This window comes from Sminthopsis crassicaudata, chromosome 2 (assembly GCF_048593235.1).
Source record: "Sminthopsis crassicaudata isolate SCR6 chromosome 2, ASM4859323v1, whole genome shotgun sequence".
Classification (NCBI taxonomy): domain Eukaryota; kingdom Metazoa; phylum Chordata; class Mammalia; order Dasyuromorphia; family Dasyuridae; genus Sminthopsis; species Sminthopsis crassicaudata.
In genome coordinates this window covers 451,312,665-451,325,357 of record NC_133618.1, presented here as the reverse complement: position 1 = coordinate 451,325,357, position 12,693 = coordinate 451,312,665, and the positions used below count along the sequence as shown (strand labels likewise).

At 42.6% G+C, this 12,693-nt stretch overlaps 1 protein-coding gene across 4 annotated transcripts in view; it reads right to left on the bottom strand.

Annotated features, from left to right (window-relative positions):
* The window catches only part of NOL4L (nucleolar protein 4 like), a 199,764-nt gene that overhangs the window by 65,432 nt on the left and 121,639 nt on the right, over positions 1 to 12,693 (bottom strand). For all 4 annotated transcript variants that reach the window (XM_074292757.1, XM_074292756.1, XM_074292759.1 and 1 more), the window contains one exon: positions 1,052 to 1,193. In XM_074292757.1, the coding sequence (XP_074148858.1) occupies positions 1,052 to 1,193 (142 nt within the window). The remainder of the gene's footprint in view (positions 1 to 1,051; positions 1,194 to 12,693) is intronic.

Sequence of the window (12,693 nt, the reverse complement as noted above, 5' to 3'; positions counted from 1 at the left end):
CCACTCCCTCCTCATCTCTTCATGATGAACTCCTTTTCCCACAAGGCCTTCTTCCTTACACAGATGCCACTTCCTCATAAATCCTCCTCCAGGTAAAAGGGTTCTCCTCCAGCTCCACATTCAACCAGAGAACTTTGTCCAGATCTCTCCTTTGCCCCTTTCCTTTCACTTTTGACTCTGTGTTACTCTTTTTCTGTACATGTCATCTCTCTTTTAAGATTGTAAACAGAGGCTGTCATTTTTCATCTTTGTGTTCTCCATAGAATACAGTTCCTCATAAATATTAAGTTTTTATTAAAGTCTTTGTTAAATGTCTGTCAAATTGAATCGGTAATTCCTCACTTCCCAAGGCATTCCCTTGTTCATTCTGGGATAGCTCTAATCATTGGGAAGGTTTTCCTTCTATCAGGTTAAGAGCTGGAAGGCTGAAGCTTAGGACGTTGCTGGTTCATTCTTCAGGATCTAAAAGGATGGCTGCATTTTCCAAGATTGAGATTCCCTGACAAGCCTCAGAACATTGAAACCCCTGCCCTTTGACTCTTATTTTCTTGGAGTCCAACTCTTCAAAATGCCAATCTACCAGACATTATAAGAATCACCCCCCCCCCAACAAAACAATGCTGTATTTTGGAAAAAGCCATCAGCTTGTTTTTCTTGGTGTAGTTGTTCAAAGACATGAAAGCCAACTTGGACAAGAGAAAATAATAGAATAAAATACAAGAGCTGAGAAGAACATATCCCCTGATTTTACAGCTGGGCAACAGCAGACCAGGACTAGCACTCAAGACCGTTTGGCCTCAGACCAGTTCACTTCCCCTCCAATCAAGCAGATTCTCAGGCAAGTCTATGGCTTGCTGTGACCCATGGATTCAGAAGCTGCCCACCCCCATTTGTTTGCCTTGAAGAGCTCCCTCCACATGGCAGGCTGACTCAGAAATTGCATGGCCCACACAGACAAGCAACTTTATCATCCCAAATCTTAATGTCCACCATTGAGTCCAGACTCTCCTCCTGCCCCCACAGGCCCCTGGCAAGGCAAACGGGCACTCACCATCCTCCTGGCTAGGGAGGTGCTGTGGGCTCCGCATCCTCTCGTCCTGGCTAGGGCTCAAGCTGGAGCTTAGATGTTGATCAGCTGACATCCATGTGGAGTCATTCATATCAAAATCCTCACTGCTCACGGAAGTCTCATCCTGGGGGTGATAATAATAATAATCAAAAGAACAAAGAGTGTTACAGAGAGAAGGCTGAAATTACTCCTAATATACCGTCCTCACCCCGAGGCAGCCCCTGTGCCAATTTTGGTACCGCAGACACTGGGGGGGGGGGCCCAACACCTCACAAACCACCCTCAACTCCCAAACCAGCTGGGGGGGCCATGCTGGATAACATTTCCCCCAAAGAAGTGACCGGTGTTCTGTTTCCTGTTTGAAGACAGAGCTGAGGAACAGCCCTGCCTGTAATTGAGGACAATTACAAGGATTCACATCCTGGAGGGGCGGATGGCAGGGCTCTCTGGCTCTTACCCTTCAGAGCCTGCAGTCAACACCAAGACTGAAGCAAGCCCTGTAAACAAGCACCACCCTGCCTCCCCACCCAGCCTGGGGAAGAAGGCTTAACTAGGGCTCTGGGCTAAGGAAACAGGATGCAGGGAGCTCCGGCAGGGCTGGGAGTCCTGAGATTGCCTGGGTCCCTCGGGTTGCCAGCAGCTGTGTGGAGAGCCACTGCAAACTACGCTTGGCGACACACCACCAACTCCCATGCAGCATAGATGGAATTCCTTTCTCCCACTCCCCCAGCCAAAAAGACATTTCTCTCTTCCTCCTTCCTAACCTTTCCTGGGTTTCTGAGATACGGCGCTTGGATAGCTTCCAGAGACAAAGAGGTCAGCCACAGAATTTTAAAGAAAAGAAGGGGGTGGGTGGCTCACAGCTGAACAAAAACAGAGGGTCTGAAAAGGGGCCTAGGAGGTGAGGGGAGCCTCCTTCCTGAAAGGTAGTAGTATCAGGCAGCCTTCTGGAGATCAAATTTTGTGGCCTCTTAAAGGGGGCCAGGATCTATCCAGTGAGTTGCTACCCACTACAAACAAGCACAAGATTGTAGAACATGGGATTCAGAACTAGAAGAAGCTTTAAATGATCATAATCCAACTAACCCCCTACAGACTGCATGCCTTACCTAAAATTATACAGGTAACACTGAATTAGCAGTGAACTAGCCTCAAAACATCCCCAAATCCTTCTAATTCCAAATTCAGGGCTCTCTACACACCATAATCACTTAAGATTGTGGCACTGTCTCTATCCCAGTTCTCCTGTTGTCTGAAAAATCCTGGAAGCAAAGTGACTGGACCCCAATCTCCTGCTCTGGAAGAAGCCTTTCTCCTCCAGATCATCTTTTAGGAAAAATAAAGCAGGATGTTTCAGAGCTGCCAATAAGAATGCTAGTTGGACAAGGGGAACCTCAACATTTCTCCAGACTCAGAACCTGGCTACATCTCCCTTTTAATGATGAAAAAATTACAATTAACACCAATCTTGCTCCCATCAAAGACTCATGTCATGCATAATCAGTCAGCTTTTTTTTTTCCTTTAATAGTGACTAGATATTTTAAAAAACTGATTTGAACTTTCTTCTGTTTTCTTCTGGAGGGCTGGCATACATCTGTTGTGGTGGAAGGAGATGTCTGTGAGGAGGGGACAACAAGAATTATGGATCTTGTCTCTCGACCCTTCCCTCTTGATAGTCCAGCCCTTGAAAAAAACTCTCTGCCTTACACTGGGATTTCAGATTTAGGTTCCATGGGGAACTCAGAGATGGTCTTGTCTAACCCCCTCAATTTACAGATGAAAAAATTGAGATTGAGAGATTTCATAATTTGCACATAGGTATAAAATAGGGGGGGGGGAAATCCCCACTAGATTTCAATTCAGATTACCTGGATTCAAATATCAGCTTTCCTACGGACTACATGTGATTTAGGATTAAGCACTTTCCCTCTCTGGGCCTGTTTCTTTTTCTGTCAAATATATAGGCTAGATTTAATGTTCTCCTTAGGTCCAAATCTAAATCTACAATTCCAATTCACAGAACCAAGAATCAAATCCAGAACTCAGATCTTTTAATTCTCTGTACACTATTGCAAGCTGAATTACTAGGCATATACAACTTTTTGTACCACCTCAGGAAAGGATCACTTAAACACACACACACACACACAGAGCTCCTAAGAACTAATCTTTCTAGTGAAAATGACATCCTCCCAACCACACAAATTCAGACTCTCCCCAAAGAACAACTCTTCCCAGTAAGAGAACATGCGGCCCTTCAGGAAAGTGTTCTCTGAAATTATTATGCTCTTTCAGATTTCTATTCACACTCAAACACTTTTACTTCACTCTTTTGGCCCTCAAGTGAACACACTGTTCAGCTTCTCCAAAGAGTTAAACCATGAACCAGCTATGAATAATAAAGTACAAACAACTCCCCACATCCCACCCCCACCTCTCATCAACCACTTCCCTCCATGCTCATCACCATCCTTGGATTCGCTATCACTCCAAAAAGAAAAAAAAAGATGAGTCTGGCTGGCTTTTCCCGGTAGTACTCAATAAGATAAATTCCTGGTAGTCTCCAAACCCTCTATCTTGGGCTAGAAGAAGCTTCGTTCACCCAAGGAAGACTTTTTACAAAGAAATCACACTTCATAATCTCATGTCCCAATCACACAAACCAACATTTATTAAGTATCTATTATGTGCCCAGCTTATGTCTGGTGTGAGGTAGCTCTAAAAGTTTGAGAATTTAGACTTGGTACAGTCTCCTTCTAGGAATGTTCCCCAGTAAGGGCAGCATGAACGATCTTCCAATTCAATCTTACTCAAAAATGAGTTTATTAAGAACCTACTGAGTTCAACTTATTGGGGACACAGAGACAAAAGAGAGCTGAACTTGGAATCACAAATTCCCAATCACAATCACGCCATTAACCAATGGCCAAGAATCATGATTCTGGACCCTTTTTGGAACTGTTGAAAATCTTTACAATGGAAAATTTCAAAATTATGGTCTGTCATTGTATACAGTTAAACATTTGTAGAGTACCTATAGGCAGAGCCTTGTTCTTATTGCTGGGAAAGAGACAAGGTTTTAGAGGGAAGTCCTTAACTTAGATAAACTGAGAGGTTAAAAAAAAAAAAGTATGACGTGTGACTCCAGGGGAAAGGTGGTTATTAATCCCAGGGGGTGGGGCAAGGGGAGAGAAGGCAGCAGTGTAAAGCATCAGGGAAGACTTCATGAAAGAGTTTAACATTTGATTTGATCCTTAGGAAGTATTCACCAGGCCAAGAGGTGGAAGGCTTGGAAACTGCCTTCTGCTTCCTGTCCAGGCTACTTCCTGTTTCTCTTTCCACACTTGCATCCGATTCTACTCTTTCAGGAAGCCTTCCCTGATTAGGTAGATTAGGGAGAAGAGGGCCACTTCCCTTAAATATGCCCTAAATTCTCTTTCTGTCCAAATGGAATTTCAAGAGGGAAGGAGAAGCAAAAGGGGGAGGTAGTGGTTATTGCTTTTAAAAGCCAACTCTCCAGTGCCTATAGGAACTTGGCCTGGCAGTCAAGGTTTTCATTCATAGATCCAAATTATCCGTACCCTCTGGTACATAATTATTTCTTACACCTCAGTCTTGTCTCAGATTGTCAAGTCTCTGGGAGCAAGAACCACACCTCAGATTTCTCCCGATGCTCCGGATCAAAGGAGCAGCAACAACAGTGCTCATGTTTGTAGGTCCTCTAGAATTTAGGACAATAACCTTGTGAAACAAGTAGTACACGGACTGCTATCCCCATTTTATATGTATGGAAACTGAGGTTCAGATAATGGAAGGTATTTCACACAAGATGAGATCAAACGGTGACATACTCGGACCGGGACCAGAGCCCAAGTCCGGGGTGCTTTTTCCATTTCAACATTCTCAATAAATAGTTTATTACAGAGTTGAACTGCCCAACACAAAACAGGAACTTAATATATACATTGTGTTACTCTAACAAAGAAAAGGATGGAATCTATTTAACACAAGTTTCTCCAAAAGGGGGTCACATGAAAACCCAACCCATTATTCCTATCCCCCCAGTGTTGTAGCACTTCCTAGCAATGCCTTCCCTGTACAGCTGAAATCTCTCCCAGGAATGGGTGTTTCATCCCACTGTGTCCCCAAGGTAATGAGCTTCTCAAATTCTGATCCCAGGAAGAGCTTTTGCAGCAGGGATTTACTGGAGAGAGCCATCTGCCTCAATAGCTGATGCGATAGATAAATGCACGCTATCTCACCAGACTTGACATTTCAAAGACCCAGTTCTTGTCCCATCTTTCACTGACCCTATGACTTTGAACAAGAAAGTCACGGTTCCCTAGGATTGAAATCTGTCGTGGGTTGTTGCTTTGTTGTTGAGTCAAATCTGATTATAACTTATTTGGGGTTTTCTTGGCAGAGACACTATTTGCCATCTTCTCTGGCTCATGGTACAGACGAGGAAAAAGCTGGTTAACTGTCTCAGGTCTCCCAGTGTGGCACTCTATCCATTGTGCCACCAAACTACCCCATTTTGCCAAAGGAACAGAGTGGTGATTTTCTCCACCTTAAAAGACTGAAGTCTAAGGAGATCCATCGACTTACCAGGCTTTATATGGCTGGGATACAAACCCAGGATTTCTGAGTCCAGTATCACTGCTCCTCTACCAGGACATATCCATATTTTTAAAAAATAAAGGGATTTTGCTACAAGAGCCACCATGAAGTACAGAAACAACATAACACTGGATTTCAATAGATCTAGATTTGGGTTCTGGTCCCAGTATTATCTAGTACTGCGATCTTGGTTAAACCATAGAACTGACTTAGTAAGGCATAAAGGGAAGCCAAAAGTTGATCTAAGAGCCTCTTTCTCTCTAATCTGACCAATGAGGAAACTGTGACTTCCACAGACTCCACAGATAAGACGCAGAAAAGTCAAGATTCAAACTCAGGGCTTCCAATTTCAAATCTAGAATACCTAAGTTATATTTCCCTCCATTCTGAGCCTCAATTTTTGTTATCTATAACATGGAAATGTTATCTATAACACTTCTATCTCACAGTGTTGCCATAAGAAAGCTGTGTAAAACAGTTGGGGAGAGTACAAATACGACATTAATACAGAGGTGTCTCTCCAAAGGCGTGGGGGCCCTGGATCAGAGGGACTCACTTAAATCAGAGAGGATGAAGAGCACACCTCAGGCTGAAAGCCAAAGGAAATACTGAGGTAAGAACAGAAATGGAACTGTGATTTTAATTCTCTTCATTATTAACATTAAATTTTTTAAAGCAAATTTTCTTTTCCTACTTCCACTGTTATTTATTTTTATTTTATACTCATACTGGGTAGGGACATGCTCATTATAAGTTCTGCTTTAACAAGAATAGCTAATTTCCTTTTTCTTTCTAAGCTCTGGGTCTTCCCTGCTCTTCTGCACAAGGTGTCATTTACACCAAGGAAGTTTATACTTAGCCAGACCTGGACAGAACCTGGGTTAATTTTATGTGGAAAAGCAGTGTTTTCAGAATTAGAGCTCCTGGACTAAAACTCCCAGCTTGGCTGCTGGCTAACTGGGTGACTTTTAACAAGTCATTTCCCTTCCCTCAGCTTCTTTATCAGCAAAATGAGGGAGCTAGGTTGGATTGTCTCTGAGGGCCTTTGTGGCTCTAAATGTTATGATCTTTAAAAAAAATTATAAAATTTTCTACTAATATGTTTTGACCAAAGGGAACCACCCAAACCTGGAAAACAATTCAGCACCCCTGCACAAAAGAATATACAAAAAATAATACAAAAAAAATTTAAAAAAACAATATACATTCCTTGAAGGCAAAGATGATTTTTGTTTTCTTTACCATAGAAGTTTGTACCTGGGAAAAAGAGGTGTTTAATAAATGCTTGTAAAATGGATGAGAGGCTTTTAGTGTGGAACTGAGAAAAGGGCCTCCTATCCAAGACTTCTATTTTATCTACAATACTATCCATTCCTCAGATATAGATATGTCAGATATAGATATATCGCATATATACATGCACATATACATATACATACATTTTTAAAACAAAAACTTCAATTGTAGAGAGTCTAATCATGGCTCCCATCACCCCCTGGCACCCTGAGAATGAGGCAACCTCAGCTAATTGCTCAGGTAATTATCAGAGTGCATTATTTTGCACCCATAAATAACTCAGAGAAAAGAGAAAGAAAATCCACTACACAAATGAAAAGGGGGCCAGCCTTTGGACTAATCAATTCTTCTATGGCTCTGGCTTCACAAGTTGGTCCTTCATGCTTTTCCCTTCAGGGTTCTCAAGGGAATTTGGTCTGCTAATTTCTTCTTTCATGTAAACAAACTTCAGTGAAACTTTCATTAGAAAATAATAGAGGGGCATCCATTTACCTCTCAGCTCCTTAAGCACTCTCTGCTTTCTTCCTTTAAGACAGTGTGGTAAATGGGAAGAGCCCTGAATTTGGAGTCAGAGATCCTGACTCTGCTATTTACAAACTGTGTGACCATGGACAAGCTATTCATTGCCAGGGGTCTCTGGATGTTGGAATAAATGACCCAAGGTCCCTTCCGGGGCTGAGGCTAACCCTGAACACTTCCTTGACAAAAGGGAAATTATAGTGGGAGAATTCCTCTCATCTTACCCTCGAACTTGGCCCTTAAGAAGCACAGAAGAAGAGGGATAAAAAATACTGGATCTGGACTCTGAGAAAATAAGTTCACCCTCCAGATCCATTACTTAAATAAGCTGTGTGAAACCCCAATTTCCTTGTCTGTAAAATGATGGGGCTGCTTTCACTGATCTCTCAGGTGCCATCTAGGACTCAACCCTCAGCTCCTTCGTCCATAGGACACCTGGCAGCAGCATGTGACAACAGCTGCCCCGAACCATCTGCCTGGCATCTCCCTCCCACTCCTTCTGCCCTTCAGCATTCCAAAGCCAAGAGTCTCCAGAGCCCAGCAATAAAATTAAAAAAACCACCACCACTCTACCGCCTTCTTTTCCAACAAGGAAAGGGCCTGAACTGCTAACACTGGGGTCACAGAGCACTGGGGCCAACGGCTCCCCTGAAAGGGGAGCTCTTCAGAAGGCAGCAGTGCAGGCACAGGGACGCACCCTCCCACTGGAACCAGGATTCCACTCTGAGCTTGACAAAGGAAAGGCTGGGAGGGTGAAAGGGAAGGAAGCTAAACCCTCCCCTCCTCCTTATCTCCAGTCCAAAATTCATGGGCATGTTCAGTCTCTGCTCATTTTTGAACAGCACAACAGAATGGAAAGAGCCTAAGACAAGGGCATGAGACACTGCCTTTGCCGATGAATTTGCTGGGAGACAGCAGATTTCCTCTGTCTTTGAGCCTCAGTTTCTTCTCCTACAAAATGAGATGATTAAACTAGATCAGTGGTGTCAAACTCAAATAGAAATGGATCCCTGCAGGTCACACAGTAACTTAGAAAAACCACAAATTAGCACTCTTTAGGGTGTATTGTGCTTTTTTTTTTTTTTTCTGGTTGGCAATTTTGCTGGAAGGGTAAGTTTGACACCTGTGGCCTAGATCACAGGATTATAGAATTTAAAATAGGAAGGGACCTCAAATACTCCAATCCCTTTATAGAGGAGAAAATGGGAGCCCACAGAGGTCAAAGGAGCACTAGAATTTGAACTCAGACTGTTCGGCCCCAGATCTAGTGCAGTCAGTATTATAGTGAGGGAAGTGTAACAGTGGGGGAAAGTCTTGAATTAAGGGTCTGAGAACCTGGGGTTTGAATACAGGCTGTGCTAATTATTACCTGTGACACCAAGCAAGTCACTTTCCCAGGCAATTCCCTAGGTAAGTGAATAGGTCATGTTTCTTCCCTGAGGTCCTTTCCAGCTCCAAATCTACGGACTTCTGATTTCTAAGGATCCTTTCCACTTTATGATCCCAGGATTCTACAAAGCACCCTTCCTGGCTGGCACACAGCCTCTTCTCCTAGAACTGAAAGGGACCCGAGGCCCTGGCATGGAGAGCAAAGAGCATAAATGAAGCAAAATGGTGGCTTCTGGGAAGGATAGGAAACTCTCCCTGTAACCAAGGCTTGTAAATACAGGCAGGTGCTATCAGTAACCTGATTATTTTACAACTGGGGTCAATTTCTCTGGAACTGGGTTCCTGGAGCCTCTGAAGTCAATCCATTTATATCCTCCCTGCTGTGGGATCCTGGCTCTTGCCACACACGATTTACTTTCCAGGCCTTTTCTGAGAGCTGAAACTCTATATGCTCCACTTACTTTGGGCAAAGAAAAAAAAAAAAAAAAAAAAAAAAAAAAAGGGATTTGTTTGGAATTTAATGCAATCTTAACCTGTAACCCCGGGTCCGAGAGTCCTGGGTGTGGTTGGGAGTGGGGGAAATGAGGGAAGGGGAGGGGAGGGGAGAGGAACAGGAGGCATTTCTGAGGTAGGCAGACCAAAAACAAACCCTTCTTTCTGTAGGCCTCCAGCCAAAGCAAGGATCACTGGGAGTGGATGAAACAGGTTCCAGGGGCAAAAACCAGTTGCTAAATTATGGTACTTTGTTTTGCATTAAAGCTGTTAACTTCAGTTACCCCAGCAACAGCTTTCTCCACACTAGACCAGTACCAAGGATCATCATGGCCCCAAGAGTAGGAACAGGAAGGACCCCCTCTTAGTGTTCCCTCCTGGTCCTTTTTAAGGCCCAGAGAATGATCTCCTCCCCCATTCACAGTCTCTGCCTTTGTTTCTCTGTCTCTTACCACTGGGCAGCACCTCCCCTTGGTTTCTGCCAGCCCAGGCCAGTTAGGTGGAATTCCCTGGTAGAAAGCTCTCCTTAACCTTGTCTCCATGTCAGCAAACATTAAGCACAGCCTTCTGAGCATGCCAGGAAGGTATTGAACCGCATTTGACCCCAACTTAACCACTTCTGCTCATCAGCCAGTTCATCAGCCTGGCTGACTAATGGAAGATGGAACAGATCAGGATCAAAGGCAGCAGACTTCAATGCAGGTCATGAAGAAAGGCAGCAGATCCCAAGAAACCTGGTACAATGCTAATTAAACAGAAGGGCAAATTCACTTTTTCAGTTAAAATCTCCACTGGAGGGCACCTTTTCTACAACTGCAAGGAATTTCATATCTCATTGATGCTCCTATGGACATACACTTTTATGAAAAATATGGAAACAATATGGGGGGCCATACAAATAATCCATTATTTATTACCTTTTGAATTACATAGATACACAAAAAGGCATGGAGAAATTGTAGTCTGTCCCAGAAAGGAGAGAACTCTCATCAAAAAGAACATAGATGCATTTAAGTGTTCTCTCTCTCTGAGTACTCTCACATTTCTTAATATTTCTTATTTCTTAAAATATTTCTTAAAAATATGTACTCACAAAATAGCATCTCATATTGAAAGGGACCTTAGGGGTCAACCACTCCAACTTCTAACTCAACTAAGAATTCTCCCTTCAGAACCTGTGACAATCAGTCATCTGGTCTCTTGTTTAAGCACCTCCAGTGACAAGAAGCTCACTACTTCACAGGCTGCTTATTATATTACTAGACAGTTCTGATCACTAAAAAGTTCTTCATTATTATGCATATCTTCCTCACCTCTGCCTCTAAAATCTCTGGTTTCTTTCAAGACTTAGCTTAATCACCAACTTCATGCATAAAGCCTTTTTTGATCTCCCTAGTTGTTAGTACCCTTTCTCACCCCCCCAAAAAAATCCCATCTTGTATCTATTTTGTACATACAGATACATACACACATATAAATGTACATGTTCTCCCCTTAATAGAATGTAACTACTGAGGGCAGGGACTGTCTTATTTTTGTATCCTAGAGCCCAGAAGAGTGACCAGCACAAAGTAGGTCCTTAATAAAAATCCTTGTTGATTAAAAAAAAAAAAGCTACTTCCTTATAACTTTTATTCCTCCTCCATCTTCCAGCATCATAAGCAATCTATTCCTTCTTCTATTAGCTAGTCTGTTAGATATTTTAAAATAGCAATCATAACCTATCTTCTCACCCATAAGTACACCAGAACAGTAACTCAAAATAACAGAAATCAAAGATGTTAAGGACAAGTCTACAAATGAAATTGTATGCAAACCAACTATGTGTCATGTGTTCTAAACAAAGGAATAGTATGTAATCTGCATGCTGTTATTAGTAATAATTATTGCAATAATGATTGATAACACATTTATATAGCCATTTAGAGTTTAACAGTGCTTTCCTCTTGATAACCTTTGAAAATAGAAAGGTGGTATTATTCACATTTTGTAGCTCAGGAAACCCAAGTCTCATAGAGGGGAAATGACTTGAAGTTGAGACTTAATCCTAGGTTTCCTGATTTTTAAAGTCTTGAGTTTCTACTACATAAAAATCAAATCAGAAGGCACTTTACTGAAATAGTCTGTATGGACAAGATAGCTTCTTTATAGTGAAAACATGGCTAGTGAGCCCTCAAGAAGTAAACCAGGTCTTTAGAAGGTTTTCTTTCCTCAGAGGAAAGCTGAGGCTGACCTTGTAGCAACTTCCCTGCCTAAGACTTCCCCAGAATGGAGATCTTGCCTTCCAGGAAGAGGATCAAGGGGAGCCAAAAGTTCTTAAGCAATGAAGAGCACACTCCAGTTTAACATCCACCCCAGGGGAGGGAGAGATCCGGAATATCAACCTTCAATGATGGGAAATGCCTTGGGTGCTGTGTTCTCGCTGTTCAACATCGAGGTGCTGAATTGAGTGTTGTCTGACCCCACAAGACACATACACCCAACAACTGGGTCTATTATTGCCAGAGAGTGATTGATGAGGCCTGAAATCTGTGTTGGAAGGCACTGTTCTTCAAAAGCCAGCCTGGAAGAATCTCACATCTGGACAGGCTACATTTAGTCCAACCCCTTCCTACCTATCTATAACATCCTTGACAAGGGATTATCCAGCCTCTTCTCTCATTCAGCTTTTCACTACCTCCCAAAGCAGATCATTCCATTTTTTGAATAGTGGAGAAATTGTAGTATGATCTTTGGGCTGCTATATAAATGGAATTTAATCCAATTGTTCAAGGGATGATAGAGACTGAAACTCTCTGTGTTTTACTAGATGTTTTCACAAGTTACTATTATAACTAAGAGATGTAATGCCCTAGAAAGTAGCCAGCCTTTCTTCCCTTGGCTAAGCTGATACACTGGCAACAGCTAGGCAGACAATGCACCATGGGCTTATATTCAGATTTCCAAGACCCAGAGTTACTTCTGCAAAAGGCTGAGCCCCTGGACGAGAGAGAGTAATCGTCATCAGCAACATCTTTTTGCATCTTCTAATCACTGTACCTAGTATTGCTCTCTGTATCCAAGCAAAATAAATCTAATCCCTTTTCAAGTCTTTTTATTGGGCCAAACACATCCTCAGTCCCTTCAACAGAGCCTCACTCACATGGCATGCCTTCTCATCCTATATAATTCTTGTCCCTGTTTTCCCCTGAAGCTTCCACAGAGGATTTACCCAATACAATAAAGGCCTTCCTCTTATTCTCAAGGCTGCCAATGAACACTTGAGCTGCCCATCTGTTGTGTCTCATCCTCAAGATCTGACTAGCCT